The following is a 24,815-nucleotide window of genomic DNA, read 5'->3' as shown; positions in this document are numbered from 1 at the left end:
AAACAAAACAAAAACCCCAAGCAAAGCAACGACAAATAAAGGAATCCAAATAATTTTGCCCAACCACATGTTGACCATATTAATGACTCTGCAGCTTGGGCTGCTTTTTCTGCTAAGGAGAGAGAAGAGCAGATAGAAATACAGTATATTTTACTGTGCTGCTTATTTTGTGGTCAGCGGAAAACTAGCTCAGCTTTTGTAGTCTTGCAACAGATTTAACTCACTATAAATTCTCTTGTTTAGGAGCAGTGCTCAGAAGCTGAGTCCTCCCACTATCCTTGTTCCAGCACTACAGTAATGTTTTGGCAAACTCCTTTATCCTCTGACTATAATTCAGGAATACAGAGCTGTTCTGGTCCTAGGAAGGTGATAGTATCTCTTCTGCAGAAACTCTTAAATCACATGATGGCTTGCCTGGATGGTGAGAGTTGTTCTCTAATCATCTCACATGCCTGGGACTATACAAAATGGTGAAAAAAAGTTACTCACCATTGATTTTAAATGCAGGTATTGCTAAATAAACTTCACAACCTGTAAGTCATTAATTTAATCAACCTGTAGTTGATGGCAGTTCAAAGGGCCCTTGTAACTTTATTGCTTAGGTTCTAATTTCTAGAGTTAAATGTGTTCTCTTAAGCTTCTGCTTGTTTGATGGATTTGCTTTTGTTGATTAAGACAATTGTTTTGGCATGAAAATAGTATTTTGTAATTTAGTATGCATATTCTAGTGAAAAAATATAAGTGAAATTGTCTAATTTTTGTCAAACTATATCTTTTGGGAATTATTTTCTTTCATCCCATCCCTCTTTTTCTTTGCTTGCCAGAAAAACCTATGTAAAATTAAATACAGTGTTAAAGAGTTCTAAGTTGTCTCAGATACAATGAGAGAAGTATAGAAATCTTCCATGAATGTACAGATTTGCAAATTATAGTGATGCTTACATAGATAATTTTAAAAACATTGTATTGATACTTAATGTTTCTCCCCTTGAGTTTGATTTACAAAGATAACTCTGAATCATCCTGTCAGCAGTGGTAGATGTGCCATGATTTTAGGTGGGGTGAGTGTCTCTAAAAAATACACTCTCTGAATTTATTGCATGTCCTTTTTCTCTCTCTTCCTCCCCCCTCCCCCTCTATTATTGAAAGGGAGTTCATGGGAATAGAGCATCTTAATTGCTTTTCTGTGTAGCGCTTACTATCTTATACCCCTCTATGGTGTGTCTTCTTTGTTTCCTTCTCTGAGGTTTTTTTTTTTTTTGTAGCCTCTCTTCCTAAGAAAATGTTTCTAAGTCTCCCCTCTCTCACTGCTCTTTTCCAGACAGACTTTATTTCTACACTCTGTAATATGTGCTGCTCCAGATGAGGCTGCACTATTGATTTATATAAAATGGATAGTAATAGCTGCTGTTGCTTACCATATATTCATATATAACCACATCTTACTTGACACAGCAGCACATTTGTGTGTGTTCTTCCGTGGGTTGTAAATATGGCAGCCCAGCACTTCTCTTCAAACAATTACCTCAACACCAAATGTTAGGTAGATCTGAATTTTGTTTCTTCCACTACAGCAAGATTGGAATTACTTGGGCATACAGGATGTACTTCTGCTGGTGAGCCAAAGAGTTCTTGGTCGTACTAATGTGAATCCAGAGTAGTTCCATTTTTATAGACGCAGGTGTCTGAGATTCACATTTGCAATGTATTTTCCTACTGCAAATATATTTTCCAGTTGTGAATATAAAGCTGAAGTAATACAGAGGTAAAATGGTCAAACCACACTTTTTTCCTTTTTCACTTTTTGACTGAGACATTATGGTTCTTATGATGTATACTAACAACTTATCTCTATTTAAGCTGGAATAAGAAATACAGTGAATGGATTGGAAGCATTCATGAATGGAAATTTTCATTTAAATCTTAAAATCTTCATTCCACATGATGTGTAAAGAAATGAAGAAGAGGGACACCAAACTAAGATAGTGTTATTGACCACAATTACTTCTCTTCATGTGCCTGGTAAAAATTAATGTGCTTTGTCTTCTTTCTGCTTTCTTCCCCTCTGACCTTCAAAGTCACTTTACTTGTCCAGCTTTTATAATTGAAGTAAACTAGGGAGACAGTGAATGGTTTTAATTCTATTCAGCAATGCAGTAACTTGTAAGTTCAGTAGGTTCATTTGATGCTGAAGGTTTGCACTGACTGACTCTCTCTGTGTAATTTTGGCAGCAATAGAAGCTTTTGAAATATCTTCCAAAATGCCTCCATATTTTTCTGATGGTGACTAATGCTGATGGGTCAGAGGAAAGCATGTCAGGGATGTTACGGGAAGGAGGGTTCCAAGGAGCACTGTGATTCTTCTGTGGTCAGTGATATGACATGTCTTTAGAGTCACACAAGCAATTTAGGCAGAAGTGCTAAAGTCTGAAGAGAAGTTTAGATGTTCTCTTCCAATGTGCTCTGTCTGCTTTTTCTAAACCATATGGGGTGGGGCACTCCACATAATTTGAGTTTTCTTCAGCTGAGGACCTTTGGGATTTCAAGATAGTGTGTCCTAACTGGAGAGTATGAACAGCCTGGGAAAATGTTCCCATAATAGCTATCTCAGGGATGTGGCTTTAAAATAAAAGACTGGGATCCTTGCTCTCCAGCTTTTACAATGAGATAGGAATAATAGGCATAGGAACAATGTGTAAATAAAAAAATGCGTATTTTAAAGGTTAAAACTAAAATAGTTTTACTAAAATAAAAAGGAACAATGAAACCCATTAATCAGGAATGGATGCTTATGTGGCCTTGTGAATGAAACCTAACTTTTGAGGGATGAGTTTTGGCTCAAAGAAGTACAAGACTTTGGTACGATAAATGGCAGAAAGCTTTACTGTGCAACAATTAATGGTGTAAGAGCATAACCAAGAGACACTGTTACTAAATGTGAAGGCAAACAAACTTGATAATCTTTGCTGTTAAAACATAATTATCTTTAAAAGCCTTAATGTATTTTGGAGCTGTCCTTTTTCCAAAAGTGAAACCATTTTCAGGCATGTAAAATCTTTAGTAATTTCTTGAAATCATTGCAAACTTAAATGATGAAAGATCCTTTTCTTTCAAATTTGTGACAAAGAGTTTTTTTTTTCTTGAATATAACTCTTTTACACAGTCCCATACATAACTGTTATGTTTTCATGCTCCCATATGTTAAATGTTTTTGTGCTATGCTCTTTATTTCTTAAGGTGTGACCTAGAGGTTCCCTGAATATTTCTGAAGTGCATAAGTCTCAAAAGGAATGAGCATTTCATAGAATCATAGAATATCCTGGATTGGAAGGGACCTGCATTGGACAGGGTCACCTTTCACTAGACCAAGTTGCTCAGAGTTCTCTCCAGCTTGGCCTTTGAGCACTTCAGGTTTGGGGTATCCACAATTTCTCTGAGCAACCAGTTCCGGTGTCTTGCTACCCTCACAGTAAAGATTTTTTTTTTCCTTTATAAGTAATTTGGAAATCCAGATATATTTACTGCTGTACAGATAGTTTCTAAAACACATCAGCATTTGTCGGCCAGCTGAAAGCCAAGTTATTTTGTCCTTGTGCCATTATGTCAAAGTATTTGCTGTTGTTCTTAGAACAGAAAAATAGCTTATGGTGCTTCCTGAAAATAGTTACTTGTGATCCTGGGATTATTTGTTGCTCTTTATTGCTTGTACTTGTTTTAAATAGCTTCACAAATTTATTTAAATTTTGTCGCTCCTCAACATTACAGAATCACATAAGTATTCTTAGTTACTAATTTGCTACTATCTTGAAAGATAGGTTTATTTTTCAATTAAAGGGCCAGTTGCAAGAGTGGAAGGCCATCAATTGCTAATTTACACAAGTAGGTATGTGAGCAGTTTGTCTTGATTGAGTTCCCTGAAATATCTGAGGGGTGTAGTTTGTTTTTTCTGAAATATTTTCAAGGAAGTGATGAGTGTGGTGGAGGGTTTGCAAATCTGTGAAATGATGCAGCATTAGTATAATACCCTTCCAGAGAAAGTTGTACATTAGTGATGCTTCTTTGAGAGTCAATATAATTAAGTGATTGGTGCTTTATAAATAAAGAAAGCAAAATATACTATACTAAAAGGTGAATATGAATTGTTGCTTGCTTTCAAGAAATGGTGGAAGGCAGAGAAGTACTAATGGTGTCTGATGGAGCAAGCCGGCTAATGTGATCTTGACACTTAGCAAATGAATTAGAAGTTTGGGATTTTTTTGGTAGTGTACAGAAATCAGAAGGGGGCATGGTTGTATTTGGTGGTGCAGATTTAGGGTCCCAAGGCATTTACCTTCTAATTAAATATTAGGTTACTATGAGTTAATATAATAGATTGTGAGAAAGAAGATGAGAGAACAGAGTAAGGAGATGAGAAATGAGCTGAAGTGTTCGTGTAGAGTACCTACATAAACTATGTGGTGATTGGAATTCTTTGGAAGTTTTTCATTTTCAAACTCTCTCAGCAGGTTTTTGGTGTTGTGCTGCTAACAATCCCTTGCTTTAACGTTGCTGAATCATTTTCCTATGAATATAGCAATGGGATAACTATTGTCTCAATTATTTTCCTGAGAAACGATGTGGGGTTCCTTGCCCAAGTTATGTGAGTGCTCACCAAGACAGGACGTTTCCATTTCTGGTCCTTACAGTAGCTGCCTGGAACCAGAGAGAGTGGAAATAGGGAGGAAGAGGGGAAAAAGAAGAGTGTGTGGCTCTTTTGCAGTAAATCTGAATATGAAATACAAGTGTCACAGATAAAATATTGTAGCTATTACTACTGTGTTAATTTTGAACAGGGATGTATTCTGACAACTAAATAGGAAAGATCATGTTTTGTTAAATGTCTAATTTTGGTTGGGTTTTTTTAGTTGGTTGGTTGGTCGCTTTTTTTGGGTTTTTTGTTTTGGTTTTTTTTTTTACTGTCCTAATCATGGTTTTGTACTTTTTTTAGTAACATCTCTCAAATTCCATGCTAAAAGTGGCACTGTAGTGTTGCATATTATCTTTCAATGACTACCCATTAAATCTGATCAAAGCAAGTGAGTGTTCTTATTGACAATGCAAACGGGGTCATTATTTATTCTTTCTGTCTCATGCATTGATTGTGCTCTCAGGACTTATGCAGGTGGTTATTAGAAACTGAAGGGATACCAACCACTGTAGTTGGTTAGTGTGGGAAGTTCCAAACACCCCGCATATCTAATAAATGTAGTGATATGCAAATATTGGTTTAATGAGAGTCACTACAATTCAGAATTCTCTTACTGATGTGTGAGTTAGAAAATGATTCAGTTTGTTTGTGTTGCCTCTGAGGTCAAAGAGATGAAAAGGCAGGTTGATCCTTCCTCTCCTTCTGCTCCACCTTTTTCTTCAGGGAAAGTAAGTAATAGGTTTAAAACAGATCTGTGGGATCTTATTTTACTTTTCTTCCTTTGTTCTGTTTTTTGGCACAAAAAATGCAGCATTATTTTTCTGTCTACCTTCTACTTTAATACAATAACTTGAGGGAATCCTGTACTCTCAAAAAAGGATCTTTTCCTTTGTCTTTTTGTGCTTTTTGCCCTTCTGAGTCTAGAAATGAGAACAAGACCAAATCCTAAATTTATGGGTTTTTTTCATCAGTGAACTTCTATAATTTCTAGACTTAGTTTTGTATTGGTAAGAAATAAGTGTTTTCAGTGAGTAGTTATTGGAATATTGAAAGAAGAAACCTTTGATCTTTAAATTTACTCAGGGAACTGGAATTGTGGAACAGATTGGAATATAACCTGATCAAGCAAATTTTTAAGAAAAAAATTTCAGGTTTTGCTGTAGGCTTAAAAGCAGTAATTGTGACCTTACTGTTTGTCTTGTAAATTGAGATCAATGAAATTCATCCAGCAACAACATGAAATCAATTGTAAAATAGCATATAATTCACACCCTATATTGTAAATTATACTTTGTTTGACATTAGTCACTGAGTTTTCCATGCACTGGGGTGCATTTTCTTGTACCACATTTCCACATAATGCTTGTGGATCTGTTTCTAATGTATTTGAGAGCGATCTGTTTTTCATGTCCACAATTGCCTACATTTGATCTTATGCAAATCATGCAATCAAGCAAATGGAAAGCAAGGCATTGTTGCTAGAGGACCTTGACAAACAGTGGCTTTGTAGTGTTAAGAACCTTCTCTCTCTTTCAAATTCATGTTAGTAGTCGTAGCTGTTTGAATCCAGTGATCTGTTATGAAACGCTTTGAACTTGAAATAAGAAAATGTCTCCAAATTAGGTTGTGATGAATAATTGTATTGATTAAGGTGTAATATGATTTTTATTGTTCAGTTTGTCAGTTTCTGCTTCTAACCTCTTAGAAATACTGCCTGCCCTCTATTTGCTGGCTCATCCAATTGTTGAAGTCTATGGAGAGATTTTAATGATGACAAAGCTCCTATCTTTAATGACATTGCTAAGCCTGGATTTTTTTTGTTTTCTTCTCCTGCTTACACAAACGTATTTTTTCTTTTTAGCCTTTATCCCACCTAAATCTTTGAGATTCTACTGAAACTTTTTATTTAGTAGTCAAAATACTTTGATATTAGTAAATCAAGATGGGAAATAAAGATTTTCTTTGATTCTGGTGACGTGTTGTTTTTTTAGCATATTTTATATTTCAACTATTTTTTAAACTCTATCTTTCCCTCTCCTTTCAGTATGTTTATCATGTGATCTCAAATGATCTCTTTGCTCATATGTGCTGTGTTTCCATTCTTTGCTATTGTTTTGTTAAAACTTTACGTGTTTGCTTTTCCATTCTTGGTACTGAGACACACGGGTAACTTACAGTGAATTGTGTTTTTCAGGAAGGGAAATAAAACATTTTCCTGCCTTCCATTCTTTTGATCCTTGAAAGAATTCTTCCCTCTTCAAATTACACAAAGTATTTCCACAAATGTATGCCAGCCAGTAGTCTCATCAGCTATAGTCTGCATCAAATCAGGATTTCAGTACAAGCTACCTTTTAAAAAATAGTAGTTCCAGATGTGGAATTTTCCTTAAAGGGGTGAAAAATACCCTGCACTGACAAGGAAAAGAGTGATCCACCATAAACAAATGGAAAAGGAGAAATCAACTTTTCTCTTCCCTTGGGTTATATTCACTTTTCATGGTGAAACCCTACCATATACTTTCAACTTTGAGAGAAGAATGCATAATCAGTATCTTGAAGGTTATGAATTATACAGGTTCCATGAATTGCTTTCATATATACATTTTTGGATTGCTGAATGTAAAATCCTTCTGGTCACTTGTTTGCCCACCTACAATATGGAATATGGAATATGTAATACTTGTGTCACAGACCTTCAGCTCCATCTGCACTTTTTCTGGTTTCTCTTATGGCAGCTGGGGGGAATAAGGGACCCAAGGAGGTGTACAGTAATGAAGGCAATACAGGCAGTGCAGTACATGGAGTTTCCCTGCATGCTGAGCCAGCTTGAGCACCTGCTCTGGAGTGTGCTTTCCCCCTCTCACTGACTTAAGCACTGCTTAACCCTGGTAGAATCAGTCCCATTATGTTGATTAAACATGTCACTGTTACAGGCATTCACTTGATGATTTTTTTTTTAGCTGCGGCATTTTTTTTTAACTCACACTTTGCCATGTGCTTCATAGAACAATACCACTGAGGGATACAGTATTTTCAATAAAAATGCACAAGTTCATTCTCTCCTTACACGAAATGGAGCAAATCAGAAGAAATTCTATTCCTGCAGGGACTGGACGTGTTACATGAAGAAAAAACTGATGAGAGAGAAGTTGAGTCTACAACATCTCTGCTTCAGTAATGTCTTTGTCATCCAACTGGAATTTTTAAATTTGTGCTCAAAAGCATTTTGTAAGAAAATATAGTTTGATACTATTGATCTTTGAGAACACTACTCTTTTTTATGTCTTACAAAAACACAGAACTTTTCTGACATACTGAAAACATGTGTCTGTTGAATAAGCGTTTTACCTGTATACCTTATACTATTGCAAAATCCTCAACTGTAAATTCCTTCTTAAAAGATTTGCTTGTTACAGTCTGTGATTTGTATTTTAGTGAAAAAAGAGAAAGGAAAATAATGGAAAATTGCATCTGCATTACTTTCATGCTACAATTTTTCATCAAATGTTCCTTAATTAGTAAAGGGAAGAATATATGATCTTTTAGAATATTTGTTCAGCAAAAATGCTTCATGTTATTCACCATTTTCTGCAGTAATTGAAACTCAAGATAGCTTCAAAATTAATAACCACTGAACAGTTGTTTTGCTATAGCATTAGATGGGTTGTCTTTACTGAAATATATTTTACAAGTGTTTGGTGTTTGTGCAGCTGAAGACAAACAGGCAAACAGTCAGTATGAGTGGTGGCAACAATGAGCTTCCTTTGTGTTCATGCTTGTAGTGAAATCTGTGTGGAGTGAATCGTTGTATGTATCGATGCTTGGCATTCATGTTTCATACAGCACGCTTAAATATATATATATATATATAATCGAGCTTTGTTAGTGAACCTGTAACTGTTTTTCCATTAATTTAATTTGAATTCATTTATTAATCGCAAAGGTGTTCATTTGCCACTGTAGCAAATCGCTGTAGTATGTAGCACCTAAAAATCAATTTTTTTTTTTTAGTAGTTTGATTGGTGTACATTCTGGTGTAAATGGAGTACAGTGGGGTTATCTCAACCAAAGCACACCCTACAGATCTATGTAGTCAAAATTTGCAGTTATCTGCTACAAAGGAACCAGTAGCTAATCATTCTTCTGGGAAAAACCTGAAACATTTAAGAGAGAGAGGTCCCCCTTCCTCTTGATTTTCTAAACCCCCTAGTGTCTGAAACACTAATTCTAAACACTAGTGTCTGAAAGCTACAGAAAACCACGGTGAAATATACCAAGTAAATTCTTGTTCTTTTATTTGCCCCAGATTTGGCAGTTTTCACACCATACCAATTCCTGCTCACGGTGTGCACGCTTGCTGGCTGTGCAAACAGTTCCGGGGTCACCTTGTTTACAGCACAGCTGCCACCATCTCATGTAGATGCCCCAGTCCTGACGGTTTTGGATTCTAGAACAATACATGTGCAGTAAGTAAGGATTTCTTCTTTCCTGACAGCACAATAGTGCATCAGTTTATTCAAGAATTCCAGTGAGTTCAATCAGGGGAAGGGTTTGTGACATAAAATTAAATTTATTATGATTAAATGCATAGAAGTGATTAGTTTAGTGGTTCTGTGAACCTTCTGATTATCACTTGCCAACTTAATTTCCATTTTGTCTTTACGCAATCAGTATAACCTACATATGGGCATAGCCTCTGCAAACTTCAGCGCAGGAAATGTTCTGGTGATATGCCCCTTTAGTAGCCCCTGCTTTGTGTGTAATCATTTATCTACTGAGTACAAATACTGCATTAGAGGTATGGCTTAGATTTATTTTTATGATTGCACCAACTGCGTTTTCAAATTCTCAAAATAAACCCCATGAAGTCCCCTAAACAAAGCCTTACATTTTTCAGCGTGGTCTGAATCTTTATTTGGTCTGGTCTTAATCATATTTTGCTTTTATTTGCAGATGGAAAGAACCAGTAGAAGTAAATGGAATCCTAGATCGCTATATAATTTATATGGCCACCAATGAGCAGAATTTTACAAAGTGGAATGTAATCTATAACAGCACAGAACTTTTTCTGGATTTTACTATTCCGCAGCTTTTCCCGGGTACTGAATACCTCATAAAACTAGCTGTAAGTTTTAAAGATGTGTAGTAGAGGTGTAAAATGGTGAAAATTATTCTGACTTTGTTAGCATCTTAATATTTAATGGTTCTTGTGTCCACTTTGTTTAACCTCTTCTTTTTGAAGCTAAGGTGGATGAGCCAGCCTGAACAAATGTAGCTTTTTTGTTTCAAAACAGACTCACAAAAATTGTATGAAATTTAAATACAGTTTTTATTTTCAAGGCTAAGTTGGATACCTAATAGAGAGTTGAGCAGAAATATATAAAATGCTTTAAAAATGTTTCCTTGGACCCAACTTACAAGAAAATATTGAGTGTATTTAAAAGTGACAACCTTTCATTGTTTGTACCGTGGCAATTTGTTCTTTCTTCTTAAAATCTGTATGTAGAAGGGAATAGTAGAGGAGTTCAGTGTAAAGTAGCAGTTTGTGTAATCAAAACATTTTAAAAGACATTAGTGTTTTCATTGCATTTCTTTTTCATTGGTTTTATTTTGTGATGAAATACAACAGCTTCAGCTCACTAACAAACCCGAAAATATGTGAATAAAAGGAGGGGATTATCCCTTGTTTTAAGCACACTGTTCATTTTATGACAATACCTATATAAGGATATTTGCTTTGATAAATGCCATAGAAAAATATTCTGCTCTTGATTATGAATAAATTTACATTTATGTAGACTGGGTATGCATTCATTTTTCTTAACATGCTCTTGAATGTTCTAAATATTATACCACAAAAAATAAACTACCTTCAGGTAATGATAAGGATCTGACTTGAACCTGAAAAAAACAAGGATATTCAGTCTAATTAAAGCTGAGATTCACGTTGAAATTAATTCATTTGTGCCTAGATATTTCAGCATAGTAAATTGCTTAGCATATATAATAGTGCCTTATCCAAAACTAAGACACTACTTCAACAAGCATTTTATGCCTTGATTTTTTTATTTATTCTTCAAAAAAACAATTTCTGCTGTCCTTCACTGTGCCAGAGTTCTTCTCTGCTCTTGCCCAGCTGCTGTGCATGGGGGCGCAAGGAGAGAGCATCAGGGAAGAATTAACAGCTACAATCTGGAGAGCAACTGGGAGTGCTTCTTTTGGTGACTCTGCATTGGGATACAAGAGGAAGGGTTGTGTGCGTGTTGGTTTTGCTTCATCAGCATGCACAGATTTCCTGGAAGTTACCAAATAAATTTTTAGGAACCTTTTGCTCTTCATATTTTATTTCTCTTTTCTTTGTAATTTTTTAATCCCCCCTTAATATTTGCATTTAATCAGAAAGTAGGAAAAAATAATTTCTTTTAGTGACAAAGATAACCAGATTTACCTGGATAAAGTGCAGTAGTCTGTGATAGGTGAGTTAGAAGATATAAATGTCCTCGCAGCTTTGAAAGTGATGAGTCTGAAAGTGCATGAAAAGCTCAATATCTTTGAGGTGTGATAGCTTTCTTAAAACTTTTGGATGCATCATACATAGAACTTGTTAGACTGGTTTGAGAAGAATGTACTATTACAGGTTTAAAAGTTATGAAGTTTAAACATGGCCAAATGTTATTGTACACTTTATGAAGGAAAAAAACCCAAACATAAAAAAACTCGACAAAGCCCAAATCCACCAAAAAAAAAAATTCAAATCAAACATACACACCTTGAAAAAAATGAAATATTTAGTGTTTCATATATAATTTAACTGAATTTAAAAAAACCTTTTAGAATAAAAGTACCCCAAACAACCGTCAGTAGTGGAAAATTTAACTAAATTATTCCATGGGGGTTTTTTGGTTAGAAAGAAATATTTCTATCAAGTAGAACCTTATTATTTTCCTTGTTTCACAATTGCTATTAATTTTGGTTTGTATGCATTCAAAAATTGGTTTTGGTTTCTGTGAGTTATCAAAAATTGCAGCTTGAACACAGGAATCAGGAGCCTCATGAGCAGAACTTTCAGGCTGTTGGCTTTAACTTCTGTATGCAAAGTTAATGTAACTACATTGAAGAGAGTTAAAAAAAATGTTTATCTTTGCATGCTGTTAACAATTTTCAGAACTGATTACTGCCATTTAATATGCAGCAATTTTATTCATAAATGAGTACAACAGGTTTTTTAAGCAAATCTAATGCTTCTTTCCAAAAGTCAGCCAAGAGGAAGGTCATGTCTCCATAGATTAGTGCAAAGAAACTTGTTCTTGTTTTGCTCAAGCTCTAAGCTTGGGTGAGTGTGAGCCAGGCCAGTCTGAAAGCAAGTGGAAAGCTGAAAGGCTGCCTTTAGTAGCCAGGGTGTCGCTTTTATTAGTATGACTGAAGTGCTTTTGTGATTGAACTGTTAAGGCAATATCTCCTCAGGAGGCTGTAGTGTGGGTCAGCTGGCTCAGGTCCTGGGTGGAGCGTTGCTATGTGGTGTCATCTGATGTGGTTTGCATCCCTCCTTTGGCTGTCCAGTTCCTTTGGCATTTTTCAAATTTTACCTGAAATCTGTTTCTCAGAGTGACAAAAAGGGAATTCAGTCAGGGTGGCAGTTTTTCATGGCTTTGAGCATTACTGGATGTGATTGCCAGATGTCCACTCCATTTGGATACACTGATCTAAAATCCCACCACCTAAAATGCAGATGGGCTTTCTTTTGCTGGTTTTCATTAGAAGAAACAGAAACATCACATCCTAGCAAATTTCAGAGATGCAAAAATTGAGCTGCAGGAAATTCAAGAAATAAATGAATGGAAAGGCTGCTGTTACCAAGTCCTTAAATGAAACACTCTCCACTGCTGAAGTGGACCTGGTGGAAATTAATTAGCAAGTCAGTAAGGAATAAATGAGAAAGAGGCCTTCCAGAAATGCTCTTTTTGGCTTCTTCATGAAGCCAGAGGAAGTGGAATCATTCAAAGATTACTTTGCTTCTCCTGGAAGGATAATTTTCTTAAATATCTTACCAAAATGCTAACAGTTACCTGAGCATCCATCTAAACTGACATAATTTGGTTTTTTTTTAATAAACATTATCATATTTAGAGTAAAAGCCTCTTTTTTGAGGTTGCATTTTTTAATCTTTGGTAGTTCAGACTGAACATGGAGTCATTCTTTGGTTGTATTGGGAATGTAATTTCCAGTGATATAAAAACAATCTTTATGTAAAAAAGAGCCTCTCATTCACAAACAATACTTGTTTTTACCCTTGGGGTCAGTATACACTTTTGGAGAGCACAGGTAATATGTTTGACCACTCTCTGATTTGAAAAACAATGGGAAATTGGAAAATGAAGGTAATCCTTTCAAATAAAATATGTTCGATTGAGATAAACATTTTATTCCTGGAGATCTGGAGAGCAAGGTTCTTTCAGTGCTGATGATCCACTTGTCCACTTTAGTACATGGACAAAAACACAGACAATCCTGTAAGTTTTATACAAGTGTATGTCCAAATGTGAATATTTGTTGAATTCAGGTTTTGATGAATTTTATTATTAAACAAAACCCTAAAAATAAGTTGTAACCTAACACAAAAATCTTTAAATCCAGTACCAATACGTATATTTTTGTATGCTTTTTAACTTGTGTAGTCTTGTCATCAGTGTCAGTGCAAATAATTGGCAAAGCATCACACAGACCATAGCTGTGTGCACATAAAACTTTAGAAGACTGTTGTATGGAGTGATATGCACTTTTGCCTGCACACTGTATTATTTCATATCCCAAGCAAAATATAAAAATTGCATGGTCAATATTTTGTTCTCTGGCAACTGAAATACAAATTATTTTGCTTTATTTCCCATAAACACATAATAATAACTACTAATACATACTGGTTTATAATAGGATGGGTTTTCACTGTTATAATTGCACATGCTCTGGGTGCTGTTGTGAAGTACAGAAAAATGTTTTAGCTATAGTATGCCTAAAAACTAAGTATCACGAGTTATTATACATCCTCTTATTATTTAAGAAAAGAGGTAAACAAATCTATGCTAAGAAAAGTGTTTTACCTGAAAATCACAGGCTTACTAAGTTTAGATGTGGAAGAATAATGAAACTTAGGCTAAAAAATAATTGCTAAAATTATTGGTACTGCATTGGAAGGTGTTTATTTGTTCTGATTAATATTTTAAGGCTTGCACTGGAGGTGGGTGTTCAATAAGCGAAGCCAGCGCGGCTGTGACAGATGAGAGTACACCAGAAGGGGTTCCTGCTCCAAAAGCCCAGTCATATGCATCTGACTCCTTTAACATCTCATGGACTAAGCCTGAGTATCCGAATGGTAAGTGAACTCTTTTAGCCTCAAGTTAAAAAGATGATTAGTAAAGGTAAATTAATATTCTAAATGGCAGCTTATATGTGGTGCTTAATTTTTAATGATCATTTTAGCACATAAAATACCTGAGATAGTATCATTGTCTGCAGCCGGGAGATTGTGGTTTTCAGCCCATCGTGAGATTTCAGTGGCTCAAAAGTGCTCCCTTTTGATAGTTCTTGTGTACTGCATCTCATTGTTCAATGTTTTCCAGGACAACTGAGCTGAGGAATAGGCACTCTTGGAAAATATCAATCTAGGATGTTAATTTCACCCTCCAATAAAACATTAATTTCTTTTAATGATACGTTAATTGATATGTAATAATAATTAGATTTGTGTTCTGCATACTCATCATATAGTTGTGTATTTCTATGGCTGTGAAAGTTAAGCAATATACTTTCTTTTGTTTAGAAATGTTTTCCATTACGAAACATCCATGTTTAAAACTTTTAGACAAATTTTACTTTTCTAGTGGGGTTGCACAGTATCATTTACCTTGGAATTCACTATGATTTTATCATCATGCATGTAGCAGTTTAAATCACTGCTATATGCATAATAAAATCCATGTTGCTATCCATCACTGAATTTGAAGTATCGGAAATGTTTTTCTTCAGTGGCTCATTATATTATTTTGATATAGATAATTATTTATCCCAGTGGTTTCACATTAATTTTATTCTATCCTGCGAAGTTTTTCCCACTTTTAGTTGTGATAAAGCACATCCTACTTGTTCAACTTCACTAAAGACATTTTAAGTGATTCCCCAAAAAGTGACAATTGTATTCTGTAAGGTCTTACATTAAATTTAGAAAGAAATATGACTTCGTCACCTGTTAAATAATGTATTTGATAATTTATGGTCCTTTGTATGGAAGTAATTTTGGAAGATTTTGCTTCTTAGACCCTTAGAAACTTTCTAAAGCTGTTTCTAAAATCTTATCAGGATGTTTGGCAAAGCCAAGGAGGCAGGAGAAAGACAAAGGGTAAGGGATAGGAGGGGAGGAAATGGCAAGGAAGGTAAGGTATGTGGGTTTGTACTAACATCTGAATAATTTTCACTGAAATAGACATTGTTTTATGGCTAGTCTCAGGACCTGATCCTGTTATCCTTGCATGGTAGAAAAAAATTCCAAACAGTTTACATAGTGGTTTAACTAATCAAATAAGTATAAATATGTATGTCCAGATACATATTTATACATGCATATCAACAGCACAAGATAAAGACCTAGAATTTAAGAAATAAATTTCCACAAGCTACCTTTAAAACAACTAAAAAGCTGAGATGTGTGACTAAATTTGGGTGTTATATCATGTTAATACTGCATTTACTACATACAGCTTGGCTCTCCTTTTAATTACAATAAAGAACTTGCTAGGAAACCCCTGAGCATGTTGGTGCACCTTCAGCTAGTTTGCAGACGTTACCAAACTGGGTCAGAGTGCTGATCTGCTGGAGGGCAGGAACGCTCTGCAGAGGGACCTGGACAGGCTGGATCATGGGCCAAGGCCAATTTTATGAGGTTCAACAAGGCCCAGGCTGGGTCCTGCCCTTGGGTCACAACAATACCAGGCAGTGCCACAGGCTGGGGCAGAGTGGCTGGAAAGCTGCTGAGTGGAAAACACTCTGGAAGTGTGGGTCAACAGTGGCTGAACTGAATGAGCCAGTGTGTGCCCAGGTAGCCAAAGAAGGTCAGTGGTATCCTGGCCTGGATCAGCAATAGTGTGGCCAGCAGGACCAGGTGGTGATTGTTCCCCAGTACTCAGCACTGGTGAGACCACACCTCAAATGCCGTGTTTAGTTCTGGCCCTCTCACTAAACAAAAAGACCTCGAGGTGCTAGACTGAGTCCAGAGAAGGGCAATGGGGCTGGGGAAGATGCTGGAACACAAGACTGATGAGGAGCAACTGAGGGAGCTGGGAGTGTTTAGCCTGGAGAAAAGGAGGCTCAAGGGAGATCTTATTCCTCTCTACAGCTGCCTGAAAGAAGGGTGTAGCCAGCTGGGGGTCAGTCTCTTCTCCCAAGTAACAAGCAATAGGACAAGAAGAAATGGCCTCAAGTTCTGCCACAGAAGTTCAGATTGTATATAAGGAAACATTTCTTCATGGAAAGGTTTCTATTCCATTCCAAGCATTGGAACAGGGTGCCTGGGCAAGCAGTTGTGTCACCATCCCTGAAGGTGTTTAGAAGGTGCAAAAGGTGGCACTTTGGGACATGGTTTAGTGGTGGATTTAGCAGTGCTGGGTCAACAGTTGGACTCAATGATCTTCAAGGTCCTTTCCAACCTAAATGATTCTATGGTTTATCTAATAATATGTTTTCTCATTCCCCATTTTTCTATTTCCATTCTTTTCCCCTTTTCTTAAAAAGAACTTGGAAAACCCCCAACAGCAAATAAGCTCTAAAACTTTTGACTGAGCAAGTGCTTAATCAGGAAGGTTTGCATTGTGCAGTGACTTTGTTTTGCTCATTCTCAACACATTTTTTGGTCTGCCTTGTGGCTATGTCATTTATAATCAGAGTCTGTGTCAGTGTTTTTTAAAACTGTGTAAGAAGCTGAAAAATATCATTGTTGAAAACACAAAAATTTGGGAAAGATCAGCAGAAGGTACTTAGGTGCTTTCCCTAAAATTTTCTTACTTCAGCATTCTACTGGTCTATTCTTAGTTTTTCTGTTTGTTTGATTTTTTCAAAAGCATACAAACTGTTCCCTGCTTTGAACTGAATTGCTTCAAACTTGGTGTATTTCAGGCTGCTAGGTGTAAAGAGTGCTTTTTGAAAATACTAAATTTGGCTTTGCTTCAGGTGGAAACGTCAAAATTGCAAAGATTTGCATATCATAAAATGTCATCTCCTTATTAGATGTCTGGGGCTGTTCCTTCCTCTCCTGCCTCCTTTCGTTTGCTGCTGCTTGACAGATGCTACTGTTTATTTCCATGGGCTGAGGAGGTTTGTCAGCTTCTGATGGGTGTGTGGGCTGGCTGGGGTTTGGACAGCACAGACTTTGCTATGCTCTTGTGATGTATATGGGGTCCAGCTGCTCACTAGGAATTAGAAAAAAGTTAAGTAGAATTAATATGCTGCCCTGGAGGCCAAAGGTGGTAAACAGGATTAAAGGCTACATCGCTTCTTAAAGATGTCACAGTGAGGTGAAACAAGCTTTGGGGTACAGGAACACCAAGGCTCATGTTATCCAGATGTGGATATCGATCTTAGGGGCTACAGTTTTTTGTTGAATTTAAGACCTAATTACATTATTTTGAGGGGAAAAAAAGATAGAAGAATGCAAAATTGCACACCTAATTCTTTGTTGAAAGTTGCTTCAGACATATCATTTGTACCAAGTAGAATACAGACTTTTGGAAGATGCCATGTTGAATGTATTTGAAATATGGACATTTTACTTTGTTTTATTTTCAATCCAACAATAAGATGGTTGATGAGACACAGCCCATATTCTGCCATTGTACACATACCTAACATATATGTAGGTAGATTATAGATAATGTAAGCAATATTGACCATTTAGGTGGGAGTGCTGTATGGAGAGGCTTGTGAAATCATGTGTCATCAGATATTCTTTTTCGACCTTTCATTTTTCTAGCAGCCTTAATAAACAATGATGTCTTCTTCAGAGCACATTATAATCTTGCCATATAGTTTGAGATCTGGTCTTCTAAAATCCTTGAAAAATTTCCATTAAAATTTTTCCTTAGGTGGTCAATTCTCAAAAATTTCACTTTGTGTTCACATCATAGATAAAACTAAGTCTAAATCTGGAGTGTATCTTCCAAAGCCATGTGTAATTTTATGGAAAATACTAGGTATAGTAAAAATTGATATATTAAAATTATTCAGTGAACTAAGCCAGTACTTGTTCTTGCAAATCCTTGTGCTTATGAGAGATGACTGGTGTTTGTAGTCAGTGAAACTGATGTAGGTAAAAGTATGTTTGCTTAAGATCTGACCTCTAGATTGCAACTTAAGAGTAAAGTGCTTGTAGTACTTTGGATTCAAAACCTCTTTAGTGTCTTGAATATCATTGACACATTGTATGGCCTCAACCAGAGAGGGGAAAGAAGGAAGAAAAAGACTTTACATCTTTCTTCAGTTTAAGTTTAATTTGCATTATTGGATTTCTTTTCAGAAGTGAAACATAATTGTATTATAGACAATAGAGATTTTGTCTTCAATGAAATCAAGATTTGACCTAGCTACCTAGACTTCATAATTATGAAGAAACTGCATCTTTTCCTGGTGACCCCAAGTTGCTCAGGAAGCCTTGTAAATCACAAAAATGTCATATAGTCTTAAATATTTTTATCCATGGTAAACTTCAGCAATATCTAGCAGGTCTCAAAAAGTTTATTAACTTTGGGCCCACTTTGAAATTTTCCACTTGCATTGGAAACCTATACTGGTGAAATGAGGAGGCAAAGTTATTCATCCCAGTAAAAATAGTTATTGCCTAATATAAAAAATGGCTTCTTATCTCAAAAAAATGGACTATTAGTCCTTTTCTTCTGAAATGTACTTTTTCTTTCTTTTCGTACTTTAGTTTTCTCCATCAGTGTCCTACAAGGCAAAGGCAGAAGTAAAATGAGCAGGAAATGGATCAGGTTTTTAAAAATGATTGTTCTCTGACAGTACTGGGACAAAAGCTCATTGTTGAGCAGCAAGATGCTCTTCAGTGTGGATGCTGCACAGCGCTGTGGCTTTAGGAGCTCTCTAAAACATTAATGCCAAGTGACCTCATTATGATTCATGCTGTTACCATAAGTATCAAAGGAATTAGTAATGATTTACTAGGCAGTGATCTGTGCTTTCTGGTGCCCAGTGAGAGGACCCAAAGGAATGGCATAAAGCTGTCTCAGGAGAGATTTAGGTTGGATACCAGGAAAAGGTTCCTCACCCAGAGAGGGTGGTTGGGCACTGGAACAGGCTCCCCAGAGAAGTGGTCACAGCATCAGCCTGACAGTTCAAGAAGTGTTTGGACAATGCTCTCAGGCACATGGTGTGACTTTTGGGTTGTCCTGTGCAGGGCCAGGGGTTTGGACGTGGGTGATCTTTGTTGGTCCCTTCCAGCACAGGTAATTCTATGATTCTATTCTATGATACTTGAAAAGAGTTAGTGCTACAGGTATAGTTAGGTGCTTAGAGTATCCCAGTGTTTGGCATTTTTTGCTGGTAAAACACATCCTTAATGCCAGCATTCACATTTTTCCTCTGAGATAAATAAAATACCTTAAAGTATATACCCATATATGAAAAATTTGTTGGTTTAATGTAGGAAAAATATCAACCATTTATGTTATTGCTTCACAAGCAACTAGACACAGAACCGCAAGGGATTTTTGCTTTAGGAAGCCTGTCAAATGTGGTAAGATTGATAGTGTGAGATTTTTCAGGACCTCCTCCTACACACATCTCTGCTGTCTGAGCTGAGTTTAGCCTCTCACTTTTCTAGAAGAGAAAAGAATTGAGAGTGTGTGAATCACTTCACCATACTCAGGTCTTTAGCATATAAATCTTTTGAAGTAGAGCTCTTCAAAGCTCAGCTGAAACAGTTGTGTGTACACTTTTATTTACAAAGCAGTTCTCCATTTTATAGAGGGGAAAGTATTTTTTCGATTTCAAACCAAATCTTCCTCAATGTAGTTTCAAAAAAATTAAGTTTTAAGAGAAGGAATGGTGAACTGAACTGTATTTTTACAATAAAAGTTGTTTCCTATAATGGAAGGATTAGAAGGCATCCTCTGAACTAAAATCACTTCAAATGAATCCTATAACTTTGCATCTATTTGCCTTAAGATTTTGCATTGAAATAACTTTTTAAAAGAGAGAATATTCAGAAGTGAGAAAGATGGAGGAAGAACCCTGGGAACAAGTGCTCCTTTGTGAGCTCAGTTTCCAAAGTCTATGCAAAATCTGTAAAATTAAGTCTCTAGTTCATTAAAGTCAAAACACTGTACAGGATTTGTTATCCTACCATGCACCTTTGGAAGAACAAAGTTTTAGAATTTCTTATAAGTGAGGTAAGCAATCACTTGCAATTTTTTAGTCAGTCCAGTTATATAAGAAGGACCATTCTTTCCTCTGTCTAAAATCTTACTAATGTTTCAATTTCCAAATATGTTTTCTTTCTGTAGATTGGCAAAGAGTAGTTTACTTCAGGAATTTTTCTATAGCATATTGAGAAGGAAAAGTAATCATGGCTATTTTGTGGTTGCATTTAGAAAATGGATAGCATTTTCCAACCACCCCACTCCTACCCCGGATTAATGAAGGATGTAGTTTGTTGGCAAAATGCTGAAAATCTGATGTAATTGTCATAAAGAATGAGCATGGAAAAGATGTTTTGTGTGACAAAATTACTTTTTAAAGTACTTTAAAAATTACTGTTTTATTGTAGTTATAGCACTGCCCTGAGTTGTCCTTCCACATTTCAATTATATTGGAGATTCTGTTTCTAAGTCTAAAGCTGTTAAGAAGTGAGATTTTTTTTTGTGTTGTTTGAAAAGCCATATGCAGAGCAGGCTGTGAACCAGAATTGCCTCAGTTTCCCTCATTCCAAGATAATGTTTTCTGCCACTCAGAAGCAAGTTTGTTGGGGGTTATATTTGAAATAGTGTAATTGTTTAAAGAGATGCAGTCCACTTGTGAGGTTTTCAACAGTTAAAGCTGGACAAATATGTTTCTTTTGAGTTTTATCTGCTAAGTCATGCTAAACAGTATCTGCTCAATTGTAAACAGCTTGAAATACTATTATTGCTGCCTTGGTGTCTGTAGCATTAGTTTTCTTCTAAATTCTGTAGCTTTTTGGTTGCTGAGTGCTCTCACATTGTTTTATAGGTATTATTACCAGCTACGGATTGTACATGGATGGTGTTCTGCTACAAAATTCATCACAGCTAAGTTGTTATGCTTATGGGCTTGCTCCTTGGAGTCTGCATTCCTTCAGAGTCCAGGCATGTACTGCAAAAGGTTGTGCTTTAGGTCCACTGGTGAGTACCTTAATTTACATTCTGGGAGTGTAATAAATGTCAGATGACAGTGAATATCAGAGTAAATGGTGATGATTCACTCTGGGCAGTACTAACCCATCTGGCAAAATGTGACATTTAAAAAAAAAATCCTGCTTAAGAGCTGCTAAAGATTCAATAGGTCATTGTTAGGCACCATTCCAAAGTAGAACATAGGTACAGTGAAGGAAGACAAAAACGGAGGCTGAAATACACATTATTGAAATTAAATTGAGTTAATATGTTTGAAAGGTGCAGGTGTGGTTTAACCAGATTTATAAGGATGTATATAAAGAAAGAGTTACTGTTCCAATAATGAGCAAATTTCTGGCTGCTGGACTGAAAGGACTAAAGTTAATTTGAGAATTGCAGAAGCCAGTAGTGGCAACAGGAGCAAGGAAAATATGGTAATTCATAAATCTTTTGAATGCAAGTATGTGATCAAAATATTACACTAGACAGATTTTAACAGTCTTGTTTAACACTGCTTTTTTTCAGGATTTGAGAATACAGGAATATTCAGTCTGACAAATTTGTGAAAAACAGACATTTTGAGGCTTTTTTATTTTGTTAAAGGTTTTTAGACATATAGCTGAACTGATAAATCTAGTATGATTTCATAGTACTGTAGCTGATGAATAACTAGAATTATCTACTCTGCTTGGTTTTGTCTTCAAGCATAACTGAAGAAGAAGCCTGGGTTTATTCTAGGATTTAACTTTTTGTTTAATTCAGCTTTATTTGTAGGCTTTTAATTCTGGTAAAAAGAATATGGAGAAAAGAGAGAAAGATTTGGGAGGTTTTTTTGTGATTTTTTTTCTATTATTTTACATCACAATTTATTTTGTATCAGGAAAGAACTCCCAAGTTTTATTTTTTATGATATAATTTGTTAGTCACATTTCCAATATTATTTCCAAGACTGCTTTCATTCAAATGCCAATAATGTTGTCTATCTGCAGAAGACAACTAGACTTTATAACCATTAAACATTTTATAGCTTGCTCTACTTTGAATAACATTTACTCTTAAAAGCCTTAATGGCTTTTTGCCAGTTTGTTTTGTACATTTTTTTACAACTTCACATATACCCTAAAAGCAAACCTTGTTTTAAGGTACTTGATGTGCAATAACCTAATCCATTGTGTTGGTAGTGATGTTTAAGATAAGTTATTACAAAACTTTGCATACAGATGGCATATGTATGTTTTCAGTACTACGGTCCTATCAAATAGACATCAAAAGGACTGAACAGAACACCAATAGTTAGGGTTTTAAAAATATTTTTAGTAGATTTTTTTTTCACACCTCCACTGACCTACAGACTCGTAATTTGACTTTTGAAACAATTCAAAGGGGTTGCTGTAGCTGATACTCATCTGCATCCCATGATCAGTACACAAACTGTTTTCCAAAGCCAGTGATCCATCTCTAATCACAGGAATTGAAGTACATCTTGATTTAGGCTCACCTAAGTGCTAGCAGGAAGTTAAAGCACTGGGATCTTCATTTGATTCTTTAAAAAAGATTTTTGTATGAATTATGGAGTAAATCCAACACTTAAAAAAAAAAGAAAAAAAAAAAGAAACCTAATGTTTTCCCTCTGCTCTAAATAGAATAGGAAACATTTCCAAGCAGTAAACTGATATACTTCCAGCTATTTTTGTTGCTGATCTTGTGCTTAATGTGCCCTGATCGATCAAGGAACCTCATGTGACATTCCCCTAAATATGGAATTTGTCCACCTTATATTCCTGAAGGTGGTTCTGAAGATCTTAACTAATTATATAAGAGCATTAGCTGTTATTTTATTTCAAAAACTTTTTTTTTTCAGCTTAGGTAGCTTTTGTATGACTTTTTTTTCCTGTGACTGTGATTTATTTTCAAGTGTGATGCAAATTGTTAACATATAAATTAAGAAAAGCTACTTTTTTATCTCTTCCTATTAGACCCAAGGTACTGCTTTTGTCTGTTCTAATTGTTTGAGTGGTTTGTTCCCAAAGAGGGGAAAAAATGAATTATTAAGCACTAGGTTTACCTCTAATAGATTTTTTGGAAAAGTGCAGAAGAACTAAAATTATGCTAGTTTTGAAATGTATTAGTTCTTGTAAATGTCTTATAAATAAATGGAAATGTTCAACTGAATTGAATCAACCAAATATTTCTCATCTCAACCCACTACTATTAAACTTAAATGTCAGGGTATCCGTTATACGTATGCTAGTACTTTCCCCAATATTATTATGCCTATCCTATGATTTGGTGTCACTTACACGATAGCAGAGTCTTTGTTTATCAAGTTATTAGTAAATATATCTGAAAATACCACGGAGTGGTGTATAAAGTAGTATTTAGAAAAATAAGTATGAAAAAGGTTTTCTGTGCCATATGTTTATATCGCACATCATTAAAAAAAAGCTAAAGACATAATACAGCTGTTGCAGCGGGTTAGGACATGATAGAGATTGCCACAAATTTATACTATTTAAAGATTTTCTGAATCTTCTTCAGTAGAAAAAATAATTGTTATTAATTTCTTGACATTTCTGATGTTTCTGATTGGAGTGCCTACATTCAGGAGCCCTTTACTGGAAATTATTTTGTTTAGAAGCACAGTTTAGTCAAATCCTTACATAAGGATGTTTTTGACTGAAATACCCAAATAATCAATGTGGCAGTGATCCAATAAATCTATGAAGTACTTGTTTATCTTTAAGCATGTACTTTATCCTGTTGACTTTACTGCAACTTATTACTTACTTTAAATATAAGAAAGTGTATAAATAGAGAAGTGCATATGGAGGTATCGATGCACATGGCACCTGTAAACAATAAGCTGTCCAGTCTTTACATGCTGATAAGTACAACATTCTTGTTTCAAGGGCAGAGAAAATATGTTTGGTTACTTAGATGACAGAGCAGGTGTGGCAGATTAAAAATAGCATTTATTAGCACTCCGGTGAACCTGCAGCTAAGAGCTCTTACAAAGGTGTGAAACCATCTTATACCTTAGAAAACACCAAATAAATAATGTAGGAGAAACAAAATTGTTGCCATAAATAACATAATAACCAATTACTTTGTTCTCTAGAACTGAATGCTTTCTACAAGTTATGAAATTTCAACACTAAATATCTGGAATACCGAATAAGTATTTCTTTACTTTTATCACAAACCTTTCATATTCAGTACATTATCCAGCTCTTTTAGATCTTCTTTTCTGTTAAAGATTTACTTTTTATTGCAACTTAATTTTATTAGGTGAATGTAGAAGTTAATTTAGGGAGCAGCCAATATTCTACAAGGGAATTTTTTTCTGTCAAATATCTGCAATAATTTACTACAGTGTTTAAGTGTGTGTTCCTTGCAGTTGATTTTTAAATGCAGAAAGAGAAAGTTATGTGGTCTTCTGTTGCTGTTTCCTTTCCTTACACTGAGATGAGGTGCAAGGGTGTTCTCAATCTTTCATTCTTTTCCAATATTTGTTTCCTGTTCATTACCCTAGACTGTATTTAACATAGGTTAGTAGCTGGACAGCTTCAAACAAATGTAGATGAAAGGACAGTGACATCCTTAAAAATTAGGATCCTGACAGTGTTACTTTTTCCTTACTAAGAAATACCTTTTCTTCAACTTTGCATCTCTCATTCCTTCCCTGTGACTATGGCACCAAACTTCCATCTCCTCTTGAATTT

The 24,815-nt window shown here is 35.5% G+C and overlaps 1 protein-coding gene across 1 annotated transcript in view; it reads left to right on the top strand.

Moving 5' to 3' along the window:
- The window catches only part of USH2A (usherin), a gene marked incomplete at its 5' end in the record, with an annotated part of 372,289 nt that overhangs the window by 172,233 nt on the left and 175,241 nt on the right, over window positions 1-24,815 (top strand). The window contains 4 exons of the mRNA XM_083856830.1: window positions 8,994-9,153; window positions 9,641-9,812; window positions 13,910-14,057; window positions 20,951-21,102. Coding sequence (XP_083712956.1) covers window positions 8,994-9,153; window positions 9,641-9,812; window positions 13,910-14,057; window positions 20,951-21,102 — 632 coding nt within the window. The remainder of the gene's footprint in view (window positions 1-8,993; window positions 9,154-9,640; window positions 9,813-13,909; window positions 14,058-20,950; window positions 21,103-24,815) is intronic.

The sequence above is a fragment of the Zosterops lateralis genome, assembly GCF_965231275.1.
Source record: "Zosterops lateralis genome assembly, chromosome: 3".
NCBI classification, from domain to species: domain Eukaryota; kingdom Metazoa; phylum Chordata; class Aves; order Passeriformes; family Zosteropidae; genus Zosterops; species Zosterops lateralis.
The sequence above is the reverse complement of the archived record's forward strand: the minus strand, read 5'-3'. Positions and strand labels throughout refer to the sequence as shown.